This window comes from Paralichthys olivaceus, chromosome 13 (genome assembly GCF_024713975.1).
Source record: "Paralichthys olivaceus isolate ysfri-2021 chromosome 13, ASM2471397v2, whole genome shotgun sequence".
NCBI classification, from domain to species: domain Eukaryota; kingdom Metazoa; phylum Chordata; class Actinopteri; order Pleuronectiformes; family Paralichthyidae; genus Paralichthys; species Paralichthys olivaceus.
Genome location: NC_091105.1, coordinates 2,964,943 through 2,991,603, shown reverse-complemented (window position 1 = coordinate 2,991,603; position 26,661 = coordinate 2,964,943). Strand labels below are relative to the sequence as shown.

Here is a 26,661-nt window from a genome sequence, read left to right as displayed (position 1 = left end):
CAGCGAAACAAGGCAGCGAAAATAACTGCTCACTGTTCCCTGAAGGAACCCGCACACTGTGTTATCCCAAAGACATTCAGTACTTCCTCAGTTGAATGCGATTTATTCAGAACAAAGGGCAGAGGCAGAACATGTTAAAATTTAGTCTGAAATGTCGGAAGGAGTTGAAATCTGTAGGTGTGTGTGTGCATATGTACAAACAGTATGTGCAGGTATTGTGCAAGACATAGTGTAATGCATCAAGGCACTTTAGTGCAGCTCTTATCTCCAAACCCAAGATTCCTGTCCTTGTGTTTATCTGATGTTGCTTCTCAATAAATATTTAACAAGAACAGGAGTCTTACTTTTTCTGAACCAAAAATTTGACCCAAAGGCTCCAATGGATGTCGAGTTATTTCAGAAGAGAAGTGGAAACGTCAGAAAGATTCATTGTGTGTGAATCATGTGTGAATCATGAATGCTTGTCCAAAGATTTCATGGCAACCCATGTCATAGATTAGGTATTTTTGTCAGGGCCAAATGCTGACGTGCACACATTGTCATCACCACAGACTCTAACTCTTTAAAGATGGACGACATGACAGCTCCCAGACGTGAGTCCGAAACATCTGTATGTAAAGCATTTCTCAAAGATGCTTTCTGTCATTTCAGGTGGTTCTTACCACGCTGCTCGAGGAAGGCTTGGCGATAACACAGTATCAAACATGATGTTTTGCCAGCAGATAAGAAGCATTGTGTGTATTTGAGATGATGTTTCCAGCTGTAAAGTTTTACAATCATGTGTGTGTGAGACATAAAAGCAGTCGTGAGGTGCGACTGAGACAACGGAGGATCACTGAGGAGGTGTTAATAATTGAGGAACGTAGCTGTACACAAATCGCAGACAGGAGCCGAGCGAGTGTTTTCTCACAAGCCAACCACAGTGTGTTTTATTGGGTGCTTCAGTAATACAAGTGCACAACAAACCACTCTGCAATCGCAGAGGTGGCGGGTAGCCAGTAAATATACAAGTCCTGCCTCTTTCACAGGCAGACCTATACTTTTGTGGTCTGCCTCAAAAGCCTTTGAAAAAATACATACAGTACAAACAAAATCAGAGGAGGTTAAAAAGCATGAAGGATCCATTGACGCAAACCTTCCTGTTCCATGCAGATAACATGTGGATGACAAATACAGAGAAAACAAGGAAAACAAAGTAAAAGCATATCTTCTGCATGTTTGTTCCAGGTGCCACTAAGAAAATGAGAATACATACTGTAGAGCTGGAGGACGAAGCGTATGATAATTATAATATTCTGTTTTTTTTTTTTCTCCAATACAATACTTCCAACATTCAGATATTGGAAAATAAAAATCCCGATCTACTCTTTGTATAAAAAAGAAGCTTTCAAGTCAACGAGGAACAGAGGACTTTTTTTTTTTGTTTGTTGTTGTTTGATTTTTTTTTGTTTGTTTGTTTTTTTTTGTTTTTTTACACAGAAAAGGTAGATAAAATGTTTGGGGGGGGGGGGGGGGGGGGGAGGAGGGCGGGTTTTACTGTTGCACTTAGTGAGTGTGCTTTGACAGACTAAGGGTGAGAGAGAGAGAGAAAGAGGTAGAGAGAGGTACACTGACGGGTGAGGGAGGTAAAGGAGGAGGTGGGAGGTCGGTCGGTGGCAGGGACTCTATGTGGCGTATCTCTTCGTCCATTGTTTGGCTATTCTGTCATGCTCTGTTCTGTTGGTCAGGTACTGTGTGGCGATGCTTCCCACCAGAGGGTCGGCTGAAAGGCACAAAGAGAGAGAGAACGTGTGAGCTGATGTGAGTTCAGTCAATGATCAAATCCTTGTTCGATCCATTGGAAGCTGCCAAGAGTTAAAGCTTGTTCAAGTATTAGATGTGTAAACAACAAGAAAACACTCCAACACCCACAAGTTACTGTTCACGTTACTGTTCACGTTATTGTACAGGACTCAGTCATTTGTATTGTATTCATCAGAATTCTACTCCAGTGCAGTTTTACAAGAGTTTAACATGTTAACATTTAAAACACTTTTTTTTTTTAAGAGTAGTCATTAACGACAAGGGAATTGTTTCCATGATCCTGTTATATCAGGCAGGTGACACTAGACCCCGGTTCCTGCAGCCATAATGATGTAGTAGAATAGGCTACACTTGGCCAATACTTTCACTTTTAATACTGTAAGTACATTTAAAACCACGTACGTACTTGAGAAGATAAGTGAATGTTGTGCAGTTTTGTCTATTTGTCCGTTTTTTTACTGAAGTAACATGTTTGAGTAAAAAGGGAGAGCAAACAAAGCAAACGCTCATAAAAATGTCAACGTGCTGTAAAACAAACATTTGTGAATTACACAGCAGAACATAGACGTCATGTCCCGCCTCCTGCTGATCTACACTGGCGCCGTCCCTGGCCTGAATGTTACGGTCTCTTTCTGCTGTGAAAGCAACAGTCTCCTGTTGCTCTCTTCTTCAATCTGAGAAGCAAACTCCTGAAAATACATGGAGCCATTTCTCGAGACATTTCCTAGAATCATGTGTGAAAGGTAAATCTGCAGCTCCGTGTTGGGACAAATGTTGTGTATTTTCCTCTTTTGACAGTTTCTTAAATCTCACATTTATCACCCACAAAATTATCTTTTGCAGCTTCAAGCATTTCCTAAAAGCCGCTGGACCAGAATTAAACCGGACACGGGCTCCCTCCCGGTTTATCAACCGCACTTTCTCAACTCGGATGATTAAACCATCCACCAGATTCACTGTGATGCCGCTGATCGACTGTATGCTCCACACTTTAAAGAGTCTTCGCCCGGGGGACAGATGTAGCTTTCATTTTATTATGGTGACCTTCAGTGGACTTGATTACATGCTCTCAAATTCAGCTGAATCAATGGCCAGTTTATCATATTAGAAGCAAAGAAATCCCCTGAGGAGCAGCCAACGACTGGAGAGCGATTGAGGGGGAGAGTTGAAGTGGCGCGTAAAATGACTATAGGTTAATGCTCTGTTCTTGGCCGACCTCCTTTATACTCATATATATAATATTGAACCTAAAATACCACGAGTAACGCAGCACAAAATGGCCATTTTGCAGTTTTAAAGATGGAGTACTGACCCAAGCCACATAGAGTTTTCTTGTTCTTTCCTGCCTGAATTCCCTCCACTGCTTTACGATGTGGGACTGATGTGACAATTTGTTCTAAAGCTAAGAAAATAAATTAATAATTGTTTTGTTATTTCGACACAATCCTAAATGATAATACTAGTTTTTTTTATTCAAGAATCCTCCTGTGGTTTTATTATTTATAACTTCGAGCCCTAAACTGTGAGAGAGATGTGTCAGCGTTCCTCGGCCTCGGGAAACAACGAGAGCTGGAATTGGTCATTGCTTATTTAAAACATTGTTCAACAGTTATGGACCGAAATTTGACAACTTGAGGGCTTGAGTGTGAAAACAAATTACATTTAAAGCAGAGAAAGAAAAGACCTTTTGATGTAAACCGCAGCTGCTGCTGAGTCACAGATCTACTTTATACTACAGTGTCATATTAGCACTCATGAGTGGATGAGGGTCTCACCTGGGTTACAGTCTGTGAGCAGGGAGCAGATGGACAGCAGCACCTTGGAGATGGTGAGGGCGGGACTCCAGTTGTCCTTCAGGATGTCCAGACAGATCACCCCCTGACTGTTGATGTTGCAGTGATAGATCCTCGTACGAAATGTCACCTGCACACACGCGGGCGGACAAAATGCAGATCAGATGAAGACAAAAATGTTCTTACTCACTGAATAAATAACAAGAACGCAGAATTGGCATTCTGTGACACCGGCGGTGGAAACAATCTCAGCAACATACTAACTAAAACCCATGCACTCGGGGTTTAACAAGTATTACAAAATTACACAAAGATCCTTTTAACAGGGACGAGACCAACAAAAAATAGCTGGAGGACAGATTTACTACTATATGTGTAAGATCTTCACTGTTTGGTTTGATTATCCAAACCAAACTTAGCTTAAAAACCAAATTATGCTTAAACAATAACATCTTAAACCTTGTTATGAACAGAGTAAAGCAAAGACATGGTTGAATGAAATAAAAACATCTTAAACATAAGGAGTTTGTTCCAAATCTTTGGTGCAGATTCATTATTTTTCAGATAAACTTTTAACAGCATTTTAAGAAACTAATAATAATGAGATTCAGTCTGAATCCCTGCTTGATGGAGATGATTGCTGTTACATGCGTATGACCACAGAATAAAAAGAGATGTGCAGAGTTAAGACGAGGTTTTTAAACGACCTGTGATCAGAGGGCGTTAACAATAGATGAGATAAAAAAATATGGACGGGATAAAATGTGACTCCGGATGACTCCAGGAGATGAGTTTTTAGGCCTTCGAGGAAAAGAATTTCCTGCACAGTCTGCCAGGTTGAGAGGCTTGTTATACCTGGGAGTAATTATAGGCGAGACACGGACGACAGTTAAAAGCTGCAGTGAGCCTTTTTCTCCCGTCTCCTTTATTCACTTTAACACTGATGGATCAGCATCAGGACCAGTACAATGTTTGGATTTCTCCACCGAGGGGACTTTCAATATTTCTCAGAAATATATGTCTGAAGGTTTCGGTATTTTATTGCATTCAGTGAATTATACAGTTTGGTGTTTTAATAAAAAAACAGAGACAATATTTTTTGGCTTTATTTGACTCCCATGTCTTTTTCTTGTCTTGAATGTATTTTATTTTGTACATGAAGCTGCAAGACAAACTTCACACATTGAATAAACAATAAGGGATTATCAATCAATCAATCAATCAATACATGTTCTCGGTTTTGATGGATTTAACACACTCCATAAACACGAGGGGAAGACTAACACCTCCTGAACCAATTCCTGTGACACTTCACTGAATCTAGATCAACCAACAGAGGGCGGCATGAGGCACCACAACAATAAAGGTTTTGTTGTCGTGGTAAATGAATTCCTCCACTTGTCACAGTAAACACTGCTGTGTGGTTATAGCCTCAAAATGTGACCTGTGGCATGTTACCTGGATCTGTTCTCTTCTCAAAATACCCTCAACAAGCAATCAACATCCCGCCACAGGGGTGTTTATGCGGTCCGCCATGGCCTGGATTTGAGCTTGACATCTGTTTGGTCCTGACACTTGACACCTCTGTTTGCGCCAATCACCAACATCTGGCCCTCGTGACCCTGACCCTCCAGAGGAAACCTCTAATGAGCCTTGGCCTTCCCCCCCAAAAAAATTACACAGGAGCAGGATGTTATAAATAACCTTCCCCTCCACCACCCTCTGCAGACACAGTGCTCCTCTGCTGGCCCTGCTTCAGGAGCAGAAACACATCCACCTGGCGAACTTGTCAGGCCGAGCGAGAGGCCTTTTTGTTTTTCTTTTGGGAGATTTTAAAAGCAAGTCAGGTTCTGGATTCCGAATTCCCAAGTGCATTCAGCAACCCAGCTTCACTGGAGCGTTTCTATAGCGAGGGAGTGCATGGCAGCTACAGGCCGAGGAGTCTGGTGAGTGTGTGTGTGTGGGGGGGGGGGGGGGGTTTGGCTGCAGATCATAGTGTGTCAGAGGGGTAGGAGGTATTGAAGGGGGCGGAAACACTCAAGCCCCTCTGGCTACAGAAAGCTGGGCCAGGGCCTGTGGATTTGTTTGAGTCTGCTGTCAAACACAGAGCTGGTGGTTACACAGCACAAAGAGGGAGAACGAGGGAGAGGAGAGGGCAGCGAGCACCAGGAGGGGTGTGCATAACAGAGAGCGAGGGAGAGAGAAAGAGGAGGGGGGAGAAAATGAAGGCCAAGTGAAAGGGTAATTGGGTGCACTGCAAACTAAAGGGAGATTGGCCCCGACAGTCTGTGTGTTCAATAATGACATCCACTCAACATCGCTGGAGTACTCTGCAGACAACGCAGCACGTCCAACAAGAAAAGGAGTCGAGCACTGAACGGGTCAGGATGCAGCACGACCCAGATTTCGAGAGGAGACGGAACAAAACGAGAAGAACCGCGCAGACAGAGCCTTGAACAAACTAAACGGCAGGACTAACTCAACAGCCATGACACCGGGGGGACATTTAAAGCTCTATTATCTTAGTATCACACTTACTTTCAATTGATTCCTCATGTTTCTCATCAACATGCACAAAGGTCACAGCCTCTGCTCATTAATCTATTCAGAACTGGGTCACAGGAAGGCAAAAGGATTTGGGAAAAAAAAGGCAACAATTTAAAAATGTATTCTTATTTCCTATTATAGGCTATTTTGTGGTGAATAACTCAACATGTCTGTGATGAGTTTTTCCTTATCACATTCTTTAACGATACACTGATGGTTTTTAAAGTTTTGTTTTCCTCTGATGTCCAGACATTTGGCTGTGTGTAAGAATGCAAATGTTAAAAAACTTTTCCTTCGAGTCCCCTAGGAAAATAAACCGCAAATGTCCTGGTGAGAATACAGCATGAAAAAATATCTGAACACAAATATCTCAGAATGAAACAGAGGAGCCATGAACATTGGAGACTCTGACGAAGATGTCAACTTGGAAAGACAAGAAGGTTTGAGAGTTTTCGGTCGATGCTGGTGTCGATGTGCTTATAAACGAAAACACTGAAAGCTCAGTACGTTTTTTGGTGGAAACCTGTGCCCAGTTGTCCGAGTGATAAAATCTAAATGAGACGGTTTCAGATTTGAACTTCTACGTTTTACTATCCAGGATCTAGTAATCCATCTTACCAGTTTTTCAAAGCAACACTGGACTTCATAACACAGACTTTTCAGAATCACTAAATCGGGACAAGCAGTGCTCTTGATGACGACACGTCGCAATGAAGGCTTCTGGCGACATGTGAAGAGCAGGTGAACCCAGTACGAGGCTTCTCTAAGTGTTTTTCTTTGAAGACACAGAACAATTCTAACTTTCTCATTCTCCTCATTCGACCGTTTCCCTGCAGCAAACACACCTTGAGCAGACGCGCTCCAGTGCTGCTCATTGAAAAACAAGATGTGTAGCTGAGGTGCTTTGCATGCCTTAACTACTTTCAAGAGGAAGCACAGGGAGAGTGCAGCATAAAACTTGTTTGTGTTGTCCTGCACAACATCGGCAGCAGGCGACGAAACCCCTCTGCGATGACGTTTACGAGCCCGTCGAAGCTCCTGCAACCTCCAGGCTTCTCTCAGAGGGATGGACGGGTTCAAGCCTGATGACTGTGTCACGGTAATAAATACACAGAGAGAAATATACTACTTTTGTATTTCTTTTCTTTTACTTTACTGTGGGCAAACTTACTCTCCTTAATCACAGTGACACAAATCAAGAGCAAAATCTAAATACATGTAATCACACTACATGATACAGATGTTGTATTATTTCACCGATTCTTTCTCACATTTTGATCCTGTAATCCATCTAAATCCACAATTCTGATGGGATGAGGATTATCCTGGTGTTTTGAATCAAACTCCACCCCACTGAAACTTTTTGAACACATCCTGAACATTAGAGTCTGATCAAGCAAACAACAGTGAATCATTTCAGTCAGACGTGTTTACTACCCATAGTTCTGCGACAGCCGCAGACACCATCGTATTTGCAGATGACTTTATCTATTGACGGCTATCGGTACGTGATGCATGTTATTCATGTGCGTTGTTCCTTTTAAACAGCAAACACAGAGAACATAAAAATGTTTCAACTGAAGCTGGTAGTGATTTTCAGAGAGAAAGCAGGGGAGCGTTGCGGAGCCTTGAGCAGCTCAACAGCCGCATATTTTTCTGGAAAGAGTAAATATTAGACTCATAATTAATCATGTGATGAGAAACACGACCCACAATGAACGCTAATGTTGCTCTGCATCTCCTTGGCAGTCCGAAAGGTCATAAACAGAACTGCTCGTTATCCTGCACAAAACAAACCTATTGTGACTGTGTGTATCTCTACAGGCCAATCTGAGTAAAAAATTAAATGACAGTAGCATCTACTGACCTTGGGGGGTTTGAAGGGGTAGTCTGGCGTGAAGGCGATGTCCAGGAAGAAGACACCTCCTTCGTACACGGAGCCTGGGGGTCCCAGGATGGTCGACCTCCACTCATAGATGTTGTCTCCTTTGGGGCCAGCACTAGGAAATGAAAACAACATGTGTTAATATGTTAAACAGCAGAACTCACTGGAATCTACAGTCTACAGTCTGGCGCTGCCCGATGGCTGACACGAGATTTGGGGGAAATCAGCCGCTGAGGTGGTAAATGCTGGTTTCTGACAAGTTAATGATGGAGATTTGGGGAGCGCTGAAGCCGTGGAGGTTTGAGGGGTTTCTGGTCCGAGGCTATTTTAGGTGGATTTAGATTATTTTTCAAATGTGTGATTGGAAAATTTGATTATCTGCAACAGGGAGTTGAGTTACTAAAGCATTTCTGACACACTGTCAGGCACCGGTGAACCAGTGCAAGAGTGTAACTGTAAAACCAGTTGTAAAAAAACCTTCTGCATAAAAAGAGTTTGTACTTGAGCCAGAATTTTTTTTTTTCTGGCACGATATGATCCCACTGCTCAAACTGCCCCTTAAAGGAACAAAGGGCCGTCCTTGACTTAAGAAATTCTCTGCTGACAAATGGTCACTATCGTTTTGTTTGACAAATCTATGCAATTACGACTTCCTACTTAATTGTTCCACTTCAAAATCCCAAATAATCCTGTCATATATTCTCGTAAAATAAAGCTTTTCATAATAAGAAAACGTCATCTGCATAAAAGAAATTGCAAACACTGCAAATATTATTTGAGCCCGTGTTTTTTTGTTGTTGATGATGAGTATTTATGCCGAGCGGAGGCTGAAGGTCACATCTGTTGTATAGGCCCAGTAATTAATGCCATTTCCATATTAAGGGTTCCCTCCCCCAACTGTTGTTTGTGGTAAGACCCTGAGTTGGCACGGAGCCAGGAAGAGACGGGGACAATGTCCAGATCACAATGCTCGAGACAATGAACAATCCCTCCGATTTCATGTAATTACCAGGGATTGTGTTCAACACCAACCCTTAGCTGCTGGCAGATGTGCTTACAAGTGTGTGTGAACTGCAGCAACGCAGGGTTTGTTTTCACTCAAGGCTGGGATATCACTGCTCACTTTTACCAAGAGATAAACCGACAATGAGACGGAGAGTTTCTGAAAGCGACTGTGAGACACCCTCAAACAACAAACTGTTAGAAAGCAGCATCTGGTTCCGAGCACGCCCTCGACAACAGATCATCCTCCAAAAATAGAAAATAAACATCATACATTTTCTTCCATTTTCAGTATCAACACATGCAAATTTCCACTAATCTACTCTGCTACTCTTTCTCCCTGGCCCTCTCTTAAGCCTTCTTTAATTAGCTAATTATGATTACTTCTTCTCCTGGGAATTACTTCAGAATGCATGCATGCAAATCTGGACTTCTGTTGTCTCGGGCACAAAGACATTTTTAAAATGAAATGACAAAGCACACAGAAGGACAATGCTGGGCATCGTGACATGTACTTGGCCATTCATTTCTTTAAATGTAATACTTAAAGTCACACCGCAGTAATTGATAACTTCCAAACATACAAATGGAGACGTCTTCTACAAAAGGACACAGATGTCAGACAAGGGGTTGAAAGATAATGTTCTCATTAAACATACAAGTAAGTTATATCTGTATTATAGAGTATTAACGGCATTGGTATTGTTTGTTTTGGCAGAAGGATTTTGAAGCCCGCACAGACAGATGTTGACATCAGAAGCTTGTGCTTTTAAGCCTGTCATAACAATATCAAGTGAGGGAGAGCCACATTATGAACCGCTGCTCAAGTTCAGCGGCTCCCACATTTGCCTGTTGTGTTGTTTAACAGAAGGTAAATAGGACACTTCCATGCAATGGTTTAACAGAAAGTGGATGAGTTCTGGCACAAGATGAGCCAGCTGCCAAAGCTCTACCCCGTTAAATGACCGTATCGAGAGGCTGCCCTTAACTGGAGATATTCTCTGCTGACAAACAGTCACAAGGGTTCTTTGTCTAACCGCTAAATTTGTGTAATTATGGCATCGTTAAATATCTCGCTTCAGCGGCCAATCATATGCTTTAATAAAATTCCGTTCACGCCGTTACTTTTGTTTTTTTTTTAACCAACAAAAGAGAGAAACATGACGTTAAGGAAGAACAGTTGGCAAGCGCACACTGTAATCCCCACATTTAAATAGTCATCCCTCTGTTTGACAGCAGGCGTTTCCACTCCATCCTTGAATGAGGCTGTTCAACAGAACCATAAACACTTTTGCCTTCAGCTGTGGTCAAATGACATGTCAGACAAACTCATTCATTTTGTGTATAACCTGCCTCTACTCATGAGTCGATGTGGCTTTTGATTACGAGCCATTTCTTGGCTTGTAATTAGGTGGTGTGAGTCTGACTGATTGATCATTAGATTGATAGATGTGGCTGATGACTGAACCTGACCACTCTTGAACTCCATTATTACTCCCACTGCTGACTGAGCCATATAGACGGCTTATTTTCCTTGCTCAAGGCAATCTTTCCTGTGTGAAACCTGTGCTTACATTTCGCACATTTCATGTGCAACCCACACCTCAAGGTAACACTTGCATTATCGCTCGACTATTCAAAAGCTTCCCTGACACCATAGTGACAGAGAGAGAGAGCCGGCGCTTCCATTTTCAAACATCTCAAACAGAGGCAGATGCTCACTTTCTTTGAGGCTGATGAGTTTGTAGCAGGGATAATAACTTGAGACATGAGGGAAAGATAGAGATGAGCAGGCATGGCAGAGGTCCTCGCTCAGCAGAGAGATTGCTGTAGGGGATCTGACAACCGCACAAGGGCTCCGAATAAAGGCTAAGTCAATAGCTGAATGTGCATGCCACCACTGGCTGTTGCTTGGAGACCTCCTCCCCCCACTGGCTTGGGCGTTCCCGTGGTGCTTTGTTGCAGCTGGTTGAGGGCCAGCTCATTCAGGATCCGACAGTCTCTCACTCGGCCATTAATTTTTGAGAGAGGTGAGCGGTGTGACCATGGTGAGGAGCTGGCGTTGAGCTGCAGCGAGTCATCTGTAGTTTTGCAGTGTCAGTGAATGTGTGCACGAGATCACGTTCACCAGGCTTTAATTAATGCATGTTTAATGTCAGGATTTAATGGCTTATGTTTCCTCAACCCTGGTTAAATAGCTCTGCAGAATATTTTGCTCTCCAGCTTTGCAAATGCAAGTCGACACCAGAGACCTGATACTGATATAACCAAATATATGGAACCTGGATTAAGAAAATAGCCTTTTTATGTAAAATGTAAACATGAATGCATCTTTTCTGCATTGTTTTGTTTTGTAATCTGCAAATATAGACACTGACACTATGTCTGTGAAAAGATCATACTGCCCTAATTTAAATCAACAGGCTCATTTCATGTTAAGGTTCAGTCTTTTCGTGCATGGCTGCAAGCTCCTTTGTATTTTTCTAAAACCCAGTGTTACTAAGTCAATATTAGGTCAATGAGGGTGTTAAGAAGAACTAACGACACCCAGATAAATATTTCCAGGTCACTCATCTGTTCAAGCGCACAGATCTCCCCTGCACAAACACATGACGTTAACTGCTGTAACACCGCTCCTTATCTGCTTTGTTGTAAGCTGCAATAATAACAACCTCTGTGTAAGCAACACTACATCTGCAGTGCTCTGTCAGCCAAACGTCTTGATTCACTGAGTATTTGGGTCAGTTGTTTCAGGGGTCGGGGATACATTAGTGAGCGGGTGTCCGTGAGAATCTTGCCATTGCCCTGTCCTCCGACATTACACTCATGTCGAAACCCACTCTTACAGCTGGGCCACTTCCTCCACAACCGAGCTCCAAAATAGTGCACAGCCACAGATCCACAATGCCTCCTCTCTGTTCGGTTTATTCCTCCTTGTGAAGTTTGTTATTCTTAATAGAAATAACAGCTGTACGACAGCTTGAACCGCCTGCACGATTCAGTCATAAAGTCATGTTTTTGGTGCCTGTGAGGGAGTGGGTAATTGCATCTCACGCTGACCTTGTTTCTTCACCTCAACAAAAAGCCCTCATCACTGAGCACAAGGCTGAGAGAGATTGGACGCACTGAAACCCAGAGACTCCACTGAGACCGTTTTCAGAGGAGGATTAAGAAAACAGTTTTTTCACGGAATATAAAGACGACACTGTACCGCAGACCGACTTCGTCATTTCTACCTTTCATTCTCAGTTCCTGAAAACTATATAAGCTGTGCCTTGCAATCACAGACAGCAGTAATGATTTCCATATATATTGAATGACCTTTCCTTCCCATGATACAATGCAGTATAGAGGAGGGTGTCCTCAGTCCATTTAATCACATTGCCTTATTTCATAGACAGGGCAATCTGTAGATTGGTGCCAATACCAAAAGATAATCTTTATCTTGCAGCATGACAGCTGAGCTAATCTCCACAAAATCACCAACCTATCTCATGGTTATTGTCACCTAGAGCCAATTCCCACAGACACTCGGGCTCAGGTCAAGTTGATGAAAGAGATGAAGTTGTGAGATTGGCCCTGTGCCTCTCACAGGCGAATTCATAAGGTTGGGTAAGTTTATCTTCTTTAATCACATTTAAAAGGGTTTAAAAAGATGTTTTCCCAGTTCCTTTATAAGAAACATGTCAAACTATCCTCAAAATCCATTCATTCAGGGACACGCAGAGCAGGTTTAAAGGAGACAGACGAGGTCTTATTCAGTTTTTCTTTTCTCTGGTGTGTTACATAGTTTTTTTGCTCACGTAAAAGTTCTGCAAAGTTAAAAAGTCTGAACTCATAAACGGAGCTCCTCTCCACACAGAGAACACTGACGCTAGCGAACAGACATCACAATGCCTTACATTTGAATAATCCACGGCTAACTGGTAGTCTGACACGCCCCCTAACAAAGCAAGGTAAAGCGAGAGCAGCGGCCGACATTTCCTCGTGGTTGACCAATCACAACAGAGTGGACCAGCTGGCCAATCAGAGCAGACTGGGCTCAAGCGGGAAGGGATCTTAAAGACACAAGAGCTAAAACCAAGTGTTTCAGACAGAGGCTGAAAAGAGGAGCTGCAGCGATTGGACAGTACGAGGAACATTAGAACGTGCAAACCTTCAAGTAATAACACAAATTAAAACTATGAAACTGAACAAGAGCAGAATATGTGTTCTTTAAAGGACAGAAAGGAATTCCAACATCAAAATACACACTGAAAGCAACCACAACTGAAGAATGTGAGACCACAGTTGCAGGGAAACAACAGGAACAAACATTGTGCTTAAATGACTGTGTGGTAGCGAAGCACTGTGAGAGAAACAGCTCTAAAGTTCACTGGGAAGGTTTCAAAGACAAGTCCTGCCTCCCTCTCACTCGCTGCGGTTGTGCCAGGCTGTCCTAAGCACTGAGAACACATTCAGGAGAGCCAATTCAGTGTAGGTTTCATCATCCTCGATTAAAAGAACACGCAGGCGATGTTCAATTTTTCAAGTCATTATTTGTAGTTGAGTTATATAAAACTAACACGTGCAACCCACAGCCACGTGAGAGGTTCTCCTGGTGTTGATTATAAAGAGACATTTCAGGCCTTTTAAAGGAAAGTACAAAGAAAAATGATGTGTGATGTTCTTCTACCTTTTTCCTCAGAAAACTAAAGGAAGCCTTCATTCACTTTTAAAGATTTGGCAAGTTATGAGTCATGTATCGAGTTATTTCTGGGTGAAAATATGACTGTTAGGAACAAACCGAGCGTAATATATTCCAAGTAGGCTCGAGCAACGGACAGTGGCGACAGCAGGGGGATGAAAAGTTCCTATGGATTCTTTTATCAACCACCATACAAACTGGTGGGGAATGCATTGTAACCAGCATGAATCCAAGCTGACCACAGCTGGTGAGAAACAGTCTAGAGAGACTGAACCTTTAATACTCAGCAGATTAGGTTACATTTAAAATATCACTTTGTTATAAACGGCAGAAAGCAAAACATTCAATCATAATCACTGAACATTGTTCACGGTGGAACACTTCAACAGTATCAGTGCACACAGAGGCAGCATGTCTCTAATGCAGCCTGTCACACAATAAGCAGGTAAAAAGCCGTCTGAGCCAAAAGCTGCTCGAGGGCCTGATAAATAAAACAGTGAAGTAAACCGATAATTGAATGTGAATCTGAATGTTTTGGAGTGTGTGAATACCGCAGAGCACAAATAAAGCCATTATCTGCATTATTCGCGATTCCACTTCATTCCCCACAGGTGCTTTTTCCCTGATGGCACCGTCATTCAGTTAAGATCCTCTTTTTTTTTTTTTTTTTATCAGTGTGGCTGCTGCGGTTATCAGAAGAGGAACTTTAATGAAGCAATCTTCTTTACCCCCCGACCGTGAAAGAGCTCCAAGACCAATTACTGTGCAGCTCAACAGACGAGGGGACACCTCCTTCCTCTGTTCTCTCGTCTTTATTGTCTCAAATGACATGGTTTGTTTTTTAATCAAGCCTTTTATTGTTCATCTGTACAATGAATACTGCAATTACTGACCGGACGGTTCATCCAGCGACAGGGGAAACGGTTGAGTAGGTGGCTGCATGCTTTCCAAGTCGAAGGGAATAACACAATATTATTCTCACAGGAAGGCGACCTCGTGTGCTGCTGGGCTCAATCAATCCAAACAGCAGTCGGTATTGAACTGAGGAAGTATACTTCGAAAAGAGAGGTTTGAATCACTGGCCTTTCATTCAGGATGTTTGTCCTCACCGGGGGCTTTAAAGTCACGTTAACAAAGCTATAAAAAGGGGCTCTGTTTATTATCCGCAGCCTTCGTCTTTAATTCGACGAGATTCTTCTGCGGTACAACAGAGATTTTTGGTGCGGTAAGCATTTTTCTTCTCCGCATCTGAGCTGCTGCTGCTGCATGCAGACAGAGTCTGATGCAGTGCAAATGTTTGCCTGTGGCAAAAAATGAATAATGCAGAGCATATATCATTACCATAATACACAGGCACTGCATAAAGGAAACAGCACAACATCATGAGTCGTAAAAATATCACTTAGCCCACAAAGCCTTGCTGTGTACCCAGGGTGAAGGATGACACAACAACTAATAGTAATAATAAAATAGTACGTCTATTGATGACCCTCAAACTAAACCATCTCATTATAAAACACAGGCCACAAGTGCACAAAGTAAGCATTTACGACACACTGTCCTAAATATTAACTCATAAAAGTAAAAGTCTGTGTGTGTGTGTCTGTTGAAGGGTAATTACAAACATTTGCTTTGCTTGAATAAAATAAGTTAAGAGTTTGTGCTGACATGTAAATCAGCTTCGCAGGCGAAAAAACAGATTTGCCTCCAAGACAAAATCTGCAGCCTCTTGCAATTTAAGAACTAAATTAGTCAGAAGTACAATGTTAATATTTTTAATTTCAGAGCCTTTCACCAAACATGTATTCAGCCATAATTAGAGACAGTCTCTTCAGCCTCCCTGCTCCTTCCACAAAAGCACTCTGGGCAGCCATTTGGCCCAAGTGGCCGAGGGATTGGACTTATTACCAAAAGGTCAGTGATCAGAACAAGCTGAGCTGCCAGATCTGCTGTGGAGCCTCATACTCTGCTGGTCTATTCCCATGACACCGAATTAGCCCTGAGGTTTAGCAGGTAGAGAAACAGAACAAGGGTTTTAAGCTGCGGGTTAAAAAAAAAAAATCAGCAGAGAGGAAAAGGGCATTCGTTTTCACTAGTTATTATTCATTTTACCATTTAACAGAATATTAAGAGTGTTAACATTTCGCACCCCAGACCGCAAATATATTATCAAGACACTTTAAATCTTCTTGGCAGGAGCAACAGCATGATTTGTGACTCCACAGGCAAATCCATTAGGTTTTAAGATCCCAGTCACAAGGGTAATGGGATCTCAGAGCAATTGTTTACTTTTGAGTTACTGTATTTGTTCTCTTGCCAGAAGATTCTTGTGTTTGTGTTCACATTATCATTCAGTCCTTGTCAATGAGCTGAACAGCTTCAGAGGAACAGGTTCTGAAGAGGCAGCACCCCAACACAAAATGTCCACACGCTGCGCTTCATGCTCGGCTTCCCCACAAACCCATTAATAACATTGTGGACAAATGTTTGCCAGAAAACTACCTCACAAATGAGGACATTGAGAATTCAATGACACACATGAATCAAGGCAGGCCGTGTTCGCTGTCAAACAAGTGCCGCAGTGGAAAACATTAAGGATAAATTAAACTCAGGCCGCTGTCAGAGTGAGAGCATATGCTGCTCTCGCTCTACGGGGCGACTTTATTTCTTTTCCACTCAAAACTTTGTGAGAGGAGAAAAAAATAATGAGGGCAGATTGGTTTGCCGGGGAAGAAAATTATTTTCAGCAGATGTTTCATAGGTGCACAAGGAGAATGGTGGCCATAACAAATCACCACAACCCAGTCTGGCACCATCCATCTGTATGCTGTAACATCCTTCTGCTCCAGTACGAGACTGAGACATCTTTATTCATCTTCAGGGAAGACGGGTTTTCCAGATAGCATATTTCTCTCTGCCTCGTGGTCCATGCGAGAGCGTTTTGATTTACCTACAATGTACATGCACAGTGCATGTTGGCAAATAAACTACCTGAGGTTTTAAGTCGTTTCCTTTCACTCCTTCAATGTTCAGGGTCAAATTGTTTTCACTCGCTTCAAATTGACATCACACCCCAAAGATCTGACCAATGACAATCCACTGAAGACGCCACGTACAGTACAGTGATCAATTCAAATACCCGGGAGGTATTCCTCCAGTTAATCCCTCCTTTCCTCCTGCCCCGTCCCCACGCCTCCTCATGAATATTGATAAACCTCCCCGCCGTGCTTAATGGTAACGCTGTGAAAAATGATGCTGGGTGTGTCACTTGCACATAATCTCCCAGAGGCTCAGTACAAAACTATGCAGCCATCACCGACGTGAAGATGATCCCATCAGCGAGAAGAGAATTAGAGGTCAGAAGCTAGAATGAAGGGAGCCTCCGTTCCTGGTGAGGCTGGATGATGATGATGGAGTTACATATTCATGTCAATGCTTGAAGCCAGCGAGCATGTGATGGAGTGACCAGCTGTGTGTGCATGCGTGTGTATGTGTCTCGGGAAAAGACCGTTTCCCTTGCATGATATCATCAGGGAGTGACGGCTCGGTTTTGGGCAGCGTGGAGGCATTGCAACACGCTGGGAAAATTCAGAGACCTTAGGAGGCAATTTGTTCCAAAGACCAGCCGTGAAATAAAGCTGTGCTTCAAGAGGTTTGACATCTGATCAGCTGATGCCAGTCGTCAGTGACATCTTCATATGTGTAGAAAAACAAATCCACAGACATTGAATTTCCTATATGACAAACGACACTGAGGTTCTAAAATGACTTGTACCGCCGCAGTACACGAGTCTGCATATTCAAACACTGGTAAAGTACTTTCAGTTTGTGAGGCTGAGATCACTACAGGAGATATTCTATGATAACAGATTGCCTCAGCCTTATCTACATCTACTTCAGTTAGCGGTTTCTTACATTTCCCAGAATGACTTGTGACAACCTGACAGAGAAAAGGGGTGAACTTGTTACTCAAAATGCACCCTGGGCTGCGGCTGCATTACATTTAAACAACAGTCTGAGCTGCCTCAGGAGGAGAAACTGGCGTCTGTGCCTCTTCTGCTGTAGATAATTCTGCTGTGATCGCTGAACATCAGTGAACAATGGCAGCTCTGGATTCACTTGGGTTGACAACAAACCCTGACGTGTACCATTATGTTGTTGTTGTTATGTTGTTTGTCCATCTGTGAAAAGAAAAGCCACCGAACTGCACAGTGGTTGAGGATTGCAAAGCACATCAGCGGTGGGTGATATTTGAATAACGTCAAGGCGTCTTTATTTGGATTACTGCTCGAAATGTTGCTGTAGGCCGATCGAACATTACGAGGAAATATAACGACTCACAACAAAAAACTAAAACTGCTTAAAACAATCGGTTTTGATTCAGTGGCAGGGAAATATAATGAGTATTGAAATATAAACTGAGAAGCGGAAAGGAATATTTCAATGACAGGAATAAATCGAGTAGAGGAGGAATACATTGCAAAGATGGGATGTGAGTCAGTGTGATACTAGCTAATTATATTTTCAGTTTACAAACAGGTCCTATGGTCTCAGACAGTTTTGGACGGACAAAAACATCACCTCATGCTTTAGGCATTTTATAGTCAAATAGATAAATGTATTAATTAAGAAATAATCAGATGATTTGTGCATAATTAATATATGTAACTTTTGTAGAGCTGCAGCGATTGGATGGAAAATTTATAATTTCATCTTTTAGGAATTTTAAACATTTGCTGGTTCTGGCTTCTCAAATATGATGTAATTTTTTTCAGCTCAATATCTTAAGGTTTTGGACCGTCAGTAATAAAACCTGTACATCAACACACAGTAACCACCAGCAAACCATTTCACAACATTTCATTTCATTTATCAATTAACTGATTCATTTATAAAATAGTCAGACAAACCCTGAGAGTGAAAATACTCAGAAGTTGCAGCCAAAATGGCAGAAAGTCAAACTACAGCTTCTTCTTATTAACGTTGTTGGTTGGTGCACAAATCAAAAAAGGAGACAATGTTCTTATTTAAATTAAAAGACCATGTGGGGTTTTCATCCTCATCAATGCAGAAACACATCACCGCTCCACAGACAGACGATGATTATACAGAATCTAGTGATACTCCAAAACCTTTCATGTTTCCCCTTTTTACTGCATCCAATCAAATGTTGTTTCCCAGCGAGATCATTGCAATATCTGTGCAACGTACAGGCAGAAAAACAGCGCTCCCTTCAGAAGCTGCTTCATTTGCATCAATATGTGCACGAGATGCCTGCACATGACTTGAAGGGTATGACAGTGAGAATAATTGCCATGTCAAATCCTCTTGGGCTTCAGCATGTTCCTGTTGGTTTAATGTATGACAACTGCCAAGGTGACAAGCGAGCTGTCACAAAGCTGAGAGTGAGATAAAGCAGGAGACAGATTCAAATACTCTGCTTCTGTTTTCCAAGTAGTGACGGAGCAGTAAAAGTATAAAACACTGTAAAACACACTGTATGAAAATTGATTCTTTAAACTACTTGAATTTCACAGAAACCCAGTATAGATTAATCTACACAAAAGGGTTATCGCACCAACAGTCTGTGCTTTGAGCTGAGGGTTATGACACAGTAACCTTAGATGGATGTGGGCCCTCCCGCCACAGACGTTCCGCTAAATTAGGCTCACAACACTTGTGAGGCGTTAAAGGGTCAATTCTGCCTCTTCTCACAAATCCACATGGAAAGACAAAGAGCAGCGTTCTCCATTTTACAGAGAGAAAGCATGAACTCCCTCCACAGCCCCTGAGGCTCGGCTGAGGAGACTGTAGGTGATACGAAGGAGACTGCAGATTTTAAACTATGTGATGAGGACGGCAAATTCTCTCCGACCGGGACAAAGTGGCGAGGCAGTCTGAGAGCGCTCCTCGGCCAAAGAGACAGTCTGGATGACATACATCAACTGGCCTCTCAGCGCCGCGTTTGCTGAACATAACGGAGTGAATCTCTTTAACACAACTCTCTGCTGGCCTCCTGAAGGGGGGCCAACAGCCTGTGACTGCATTTGTTGCCGGGGATGAAATGAATAACCTTTCCGGCTAACCTGGCCGAGAGCAAGAAGCGTGTGGCATACAAATGACGACACTGGCCCTGCGGTGCGCGCTCGTTCATGCGAGAATGTAAATGGTGCCGTGATCGTTTTTGCATGAGAAATTTGGTGGCTGATGCATCTGAACCCCCCCCCACCCCTCCCCTCTCGCTCTTTCTTCATTGTTAGCAGACGGCTAATCTGTTTGGGTGCTTCACAGAAAACGCATTATTAGATTTTGATATCATTTTGCAGCATAAAAAAGGAACACACACACACACACACACTGAAAAGGATTATCTTGAAGAAGCTTAATTGTTTCCCAGGCAACTAGTTCCCCACTAAGAAGATGACTGTGAAATTTCCGCTAGCGATTATTTTACTTTCAAATGACTTACTCGTGTCCTCCAGCTAAATCCTTCATGTGAGCCAACCTAGTTTTTTTTTTTTTTTGGTGGGGGGGAGGTATGTGGGGGGTATGGGTGGTGGAGGGGGGTTGAAATAGATTAGAGTCCTCGAGGAAAACAACATCTCTTTTAGCCTCCAGTACAATAACAAAACTGGGCTGCGAGCTGGAATGAAAAGGTTAGCTCAATGTTTATCGTTAATGATGGTGGGGTTCTGATGAGACCCAGCAGGGGTGATTAATTTATGCAATAAACAAGGCTGTCTAGGGTGTAGTGATTCCAAATCACCAGATGAGACGTACAAAGACGTTTTTCCTTAATCATTTTAAGCAGGTGCCGATGAGCGAATATGGTCAAAACCAAAACGGTCAGTAAACATCAGCATCTCCCACAAGCGTCCTCAATCGTGCACAAGATCGGCTTCAATCTTCCTTCTAAATTTGCAGCGGAGTGCTGATTCAGAGAGTAATTAATGTGCTGTAATAAACAGAGCCTTGGTCAATGGTTTGTGTTATTTAAGTTAATAAAAGCCAAGAGAGACTGATGCACACGGGGTACGCCACTCGCTCGCGACCATATCTCTTCCTCAAAAGGGGCTGCGGCAGTAGCAGACAATAACCATTGTCTGCGGTAAATCCCCAGGAGAGCGAGGGGGGAACCACGCGAGAATCAAAAAAGGTTGTTAAAGTAACACTACCTCTCATTTTCCACCATTTCAGTGCGACCAGAATACTGTGATCTGACGGGCTGCGTTTTCAACAAGTGGTTGCAGTGTGCATTATGCAGAAACAGCTGCGCCACAATGGGCTACGTTCGCTCTAATTCACCTGAGATTACCATCTCAAACAAAAAACACACACAAACAAGAAACCTTGAAATGGAGCCACATTTCTGCCGACAGCCTCAGCATCTGCACACACACGGGCCTGTGAGTTATTTGAGAAAAGGTTTGAAAAGATAACTCCTCCTTACCTGCAGTTTGGAGGGGGGTCTAGTGTGATTTCTGCAAGCTCTTTCTGAATCCTGCAAGAGACCGATTTTCAGAGTTAAAATCTTTGTTTAGAAAAGGGAAATAGACAGAGGATAAAAACTGAAAGTGCAAGTTTTTCTATGTGAGGAGGAAATGTTTTATCTGATCCTGAACCATGTGCACCGCTAGTAGCATGAGTGGGTTTCATGATTTGAGTGTGGTGTCCATATGAAAGGCAGATATTGTGAAAATAAAAAAAACAGGATTTTAGCTTATTTGGAATAAAAATTGTGTCAAGGAAGAGTTCATGTTGCAACGTCTGCCTGACTGAAAGCAACCTAAAACATGAGCTCTGATTATTTGCAGCAGGTAACAATGCAGAATGATGATTCAGACTGTGAAGGGCGGATGAGTCCAAAAAAAAACGCTGCCACGAAACTCACATTCACATAAACACGGCACTTCAGACAAAACCGCTGAGCCTCTCCGTGTTGCAGCCCGTTGTGCTGAAGGGACTCGACGAGGCTGCTTTTAAGAGAAGCTCAGACGTACAAAAAAAACGGGAGATGTTCACAACATCAGTGGTCGTTATAAAAAGACTCTGCAGCCTCAGTCAACCCTTCGCTCAACTGGTTGCATAATTCTGTCATTGCCTGTCTTTTTTGGGAACAAGTGCTAAGACTGGTTTGAGGAAAGTGTTGGTGGTGGTGTTGTTGGCGAAGGAGGAAGAGAGAGAGAGGGAGTGCTGCAGAGCATGAGGCAAACCTGTTCAAACAAAAAGGCTGGAATGAGGAATATCTCTTTTAAATGACAGTCCAGTGCCCGAGCTGTGTGAGTTACCTCCAGCCTGTGGGTTTACTGTCCCACTGAAGAGTGTGAATGTTTGAAATGACAATGTCTGCAGGCCTATAGTCTTTTTTAATATAACTTCACAGCCCCAAGGCACAAGGGGAGAGGCCTTTACTTTAACAAACAACTCCTGTGTAAACGCTTCTCTCCAGATTCAGGCTTTGTTTTTTTTACCTCTTGGCACTAGTTGAAAGTTTAGCAGCGGTTTTACTCGAGATCTTGGTCTCCTTCTTTTTGGGCTGTGCTTGCTCTCGCTCCTGCTCTGGTACCGACTCCCTTTGTTCGATATCCGAGCTTCCCCCGCTGGTGCTGGGGCTGTCATCCGGTCTCTGCACTTCGCTGGACATCGTGGGCCCTGGGAAAGCGAACGGCAAGTAAATACGATGTCAGATCAAAGTCGTCATCGCCGCAGAAAAGGGGGTGGGATGGAGGGGGTGTGTGCTGATGAAAAGAAGTTTTTTAAAAAAAAAACTCTTTTACAACAAAATTAGTAGGAGTGGGTTTGAAATCAATCTGCTTCAAAAGACGATTCGCTTCTTCCTCATTGCCAGTAAAAGTTTTCTATTACATTTATTCGACGGCACCGAAAACTGAGAAGCTCTTTGCCAAATTAGCACGTTTCTTCATTTCCATCGACTCTGAACCGATAACAACCTGTTTGGTCTGCTGCAGAAACCCGGGAGTGAATGCAGACTGCAGACAAAAGCCAGATGTTTGTTGGTGTCAGTGGAAAAGGAGCTAAAGAAAGATTTTACTCTTGAGATGCGTCAGATGAATTATAAAATCTTTTACACAAAAAATAAACAAGTATATGAATAAGTATATAAAAGGCTATTGACTCTTTTTCCAGTAGAGGATTTTACCTTTCTCCGTGCTTCATGTTTGATGCCAAATGAGACACCCAGGTGTCTCGTGTCCATCACTACTGATAAAAACTTGCGTCTACAGCCGAGTCATTTGACCCCGGAGTGAAGGCCGCCTGTAACCATTCCCATTACAGACAGAAGCCAGATGTTAATGGGTTTTTTGACCAGTGGGTCTCACAAACCATGAGCTGTCATGGTTTGTGAGACTTTACTTGAGTGGCTTTACTGGTTTGCATTTACAAAGACAGTCTGTAAACATCAGAAAAGGATTTGATGTGATTGTGGGTCAAAGTTGTGACCCTGCAGGGTTGTTTCCCCAGAAAACAACAACCATCAATACAAGACCAGAACATGTTACAGGTTGTTGTTTTTTTAAAACCATGAATCCAGAGCAGACAACAAAGAGCAGATGTGATTGTTGTCTGAACATAAAGTGAAGGTTTGGATCGGGTGAGAAGTTGATGAAGTAGCGGACAGCTGGCCTTTCCCGTGGGGGGCGTTTCACGGTGATGATGCGGACATCGACGACTGAACCCGGTTCGAGAACCGTGTGAGCTGACCCCCCCCCCCTCCACCCCCTTTCACCCCCATGTCAAGATATCCACAGACACAAGTTACAGTCGGTTGTGTTCCGCTCGGACATCACCGCGAGGCTCCGTGGAACCGGGGAGGTCAACGCCAGTGGGCAAGACAAACACAATGAGGGGAACCGAGGGAGGCGACGGTAAACACCGCGGGGAGCTAGCTAACGTTACGAGGCCGGGGGGGAGTGGGGGGGTGAAGGAGGCGGAAAGTCGGGTGCCGCTGTGGGGTGTTTAAGAAGATGGGAAGACGGAGGGGAACCAGAAGAGGCCTGAACTGAGTGAAAATACGCAGAGGAGAAGGCGTTTCTGTCCCGGCGGCGGCGGCGGTAGAGGGGGGGGGTGGTTGATGGAGGACGGTGCAGCCGGGGCCGGAGCAGCGGCGACCGGGGAGACCGAGCGGATGGATCCTCGTCGGTGTCTGGAGCGTCCACATTGTGCGGCGGAGGAGCGGTGACCCTGCCTCGGCACAAAGGGAGGCTCGTCCCACACATCCACCACCTCCTCCTCCCCCCCTCCTCCTCCCCCCCTCCTCCTCCTCCTCTCTTCCTCCCTCCTCTCTCTCCGCAGGAAAACGCCACTTTCCTCGGGACATTCACTTACTTTTCGCGGATCTCCGAGGCGCGGCGGGTCGTCGGGGCTGGTCCCTGGCGGCTGGTTCGTCGATGCTGCGATTCCGCGTCGTGATCCCGCGGCACCGACAGAAAGTAGTGTCCTCGCACGGCCGTGTCGCTCGCTCCCGCGTCCTCGCTGTTTAACCAGAGGATCACAGAGAGAAAACCGAGGCAGCGCGGGCCCGCCTCCCTGCGCGCCCCCGACAACAACGCACTCGCTCACTGTGCACACGCGGGGAGAGAGAGAGAGAGAGAGAGAGAGAGAGAAAGAGAGAGAGAGAGAGAGAAGTGGCCCGCGCGAGACCGGAGAGATAATGACTTAATGAGCCAATTACAATTAAAACGCGCACGGACAATAACACTGTTACTTACGGTGTTGGCAGGGGCGTAGCTGGGAGATGCCGGGTCCCAATCCCCCCCCAGCCCCCTTTGCATGGGCTAGGGGCCCCATCCCAAATATCATCCCCTGCTTTCAGACGTCCTCTGAACTCTCACCAGGAGACGTGCATGTGTGAACTTAAAACTTCCGAGTGAGACGCTCGGCGGTTTCTACGGACTTTCCACCGACTAAACCGCTTTCAGACAAAGACCTCTGGGTAAAGTCTGGAGAACTGGCTCCAGAGTTTACCCAGAGTTCTCTGCACAGACGCACGCGTTCACACCAGCAACTAATCCTGCGCGTTATTCGGGCGAGATGTGGAGCAGGAAGTGACGAATTCACTCCGATGCGGAGATCACGTGATCACCGGTGTCGGCGCTTATCACCACAAACTCTCGTCTGCGAGATATTTATTTTCTTTTTGTTGTTTTTGTTGTTTTGCGTCTAACGTGATGTTCTGCCGTCTGCATGCTGCACCAACCTGGATCGCCGCCAAGTGGCTACTTTCAGTAATAGGTCACAAACAACGCCTCCTCCATGTTAGCAGATGGGACATGGCCCAAACTAAAGAGTAAAAGTAATCTCACTGAGTACACACACTTCCATCCGTTCAACCAAGAACAAACCGTTCAGTGGTGCAGAGATTCTGCTGCGACTCCAACACCAGGTCAGATAAACACTTTGCCAAATGATTAAATCATAAAAAAAAGGGAAAGAGAATGGACCCAGTTAACAGGTTTGAATAAAGAGTTAAATCAACTGTGTGCAGGGTGTGTGTGTTTAATTACACTCTTCAGAAATCCAAACACACCCTCATGCTTCAGTTTACTGCTGAATTACCTGACACATCTCCCATTATTAAATTACAGCTGCGAGGTGCTACCTTCATAGTGACAGTGGCCTAAAAGTGAAACACGAGTTTGTTTTAATAAAATAAAAATATTCACGTTGAATATTAAATGATACGGATATGTGTTGTAAAAGTTGCCGTATTTATGAAAGAATCTTTTTGTAGGTTTCTAGCGATCCCATTTCTAAAATTGAATAATCACCTCTGTCAAGCAGTTTATGTTTTGGCCTCTATCCGTTTGGTTGTTTGATGAATCGTCAGCAGGATTATGCAAAAACTGCTGAACAGATTTCCACAAAAAAAAAGTTGGTGGGAGGACAGAGTGTGGGTCAAGACAGAAGGGGCTGGGCTGAAATCTGATTGGCAACAAACAGTAGATACGACAATTTGTTAAGAAAGTTTTTGAAGAACACAATGTGCTTGAACAAGGAACGGTTTTCAACATATATCCAATGATGTGTGGCTTTACTCAAAGCTATAGAGCAGTAAACATGTAACGTGCACATTATTGAATCATGGATGTCAGACGTATAATTGGCCCCTTTATGTTTCGAGGGTGTAATTCTTGGATCTTTGTAAAATCTGGTATATTTACTGAACTGATATCTGTGAGTGTGTGAATTTATTGATTGAATTTGAAGCGAATGTTGGGCTTTGGCAGAGGTACGTGCTCTAATTTGTGACTAGTTTGAAATGCAGTTAATAAATGTTTAGAAGTATAGACTTTGGATGAGGCAAATGGTCTTGGGTACTAAATATGCACATTATGCAAATACATTACTATGGGAAATCAATGAGTTACTCAAAACCAAAACAGACTTCAAGCCAGAAAACTGTGAAATGCTAAAAACACACACTTCTGCAGCTACTTCCAATCTGCCCCCTTCATTTATTCATCTGGTCTCGTGTACTTAAGTGGTGTTTACTTGTTGTTTTGAGTTTATCTTTGATGCTCAGCCTCGCGCCTGTAACAGCATGAATTTCCCCCCGAAGCGATCGTTAAACTTTCATCTGATCTGGTCCAAAAACATTTGTTTCAACTTTTTACATTCCTCCCTCCTCTGATTTACATGTAATTGTTAAACTGTCACATGTGAAAGGTTCTCAGAGGAGGGTCTACCAGTGGTATCTTGCATTTACCGGCATTTGATGGCCCTTATTATGCGTAATACAAAACAGCTAAAGCAGGATAACTGCAACCATATGACTGCCAATCCAGATTAGGGCCTGGTTCCAGGGGCCCTGCTCTGCGCCGAGGCCGGAGGAAGTTGAAGTATTTTAAATGTTGATGAGATGAGATGATGTAGTTAAGGTTACAAGACAGAAAAAATAAACCAGAGGAATGTGACTTCTCTTA

At 43.5% G+C, this 26,661-nt stretch overlaps 1 protein-coding gene and 1 long non-coding RNA gene across 2 annotated transcripts; one reads left to right on the top strand and one right to left on the bottom strand.

The window, feature by feature from the left end:
• Nucleotides 1–896: 896 nt before the first annotated feature.
• LOC109639769 (ubiquitin-conjugating enzyme E2 E2) lies at nt 897–24,286 on the bottom strand. The gene is made up of 6 exons (XM_069537699.1): nt 24,065–24,286; nt 22,189–22,369; nt 21,168–21,218; nt 8,011–8,143; nt 3,579–3,726; nt 897–1,762 (listed from the first exon to the last, which is right to left on the bottom strand). Exons 2-6 carry the CDS (start codon nt 22,359–22,361, stop codon nt 1,665–1,667), a joined length of 603 nt encoding a protein of 200 aa, XP_069393800.1. The 5' UTR covers nt 22,362–22,369; nt 24,065–24,286; the 3' UTR covers nt 897–1,664.
• LOC138413563 (uncharacterized) lies at nt 1,728–3,254 on the top strand. The gene is made up of 3 exons (XR_011245932.1): nt 1,728–1,800; nt 2,359–2,546; nt 2,647–3,254. It is a non-coding gene; the product is annotated as an uncharacterized lncRNA (long non-coding RNA).
• Nucleotides 24,287–26,661: the final 2,375 nt, after the last annotated feature.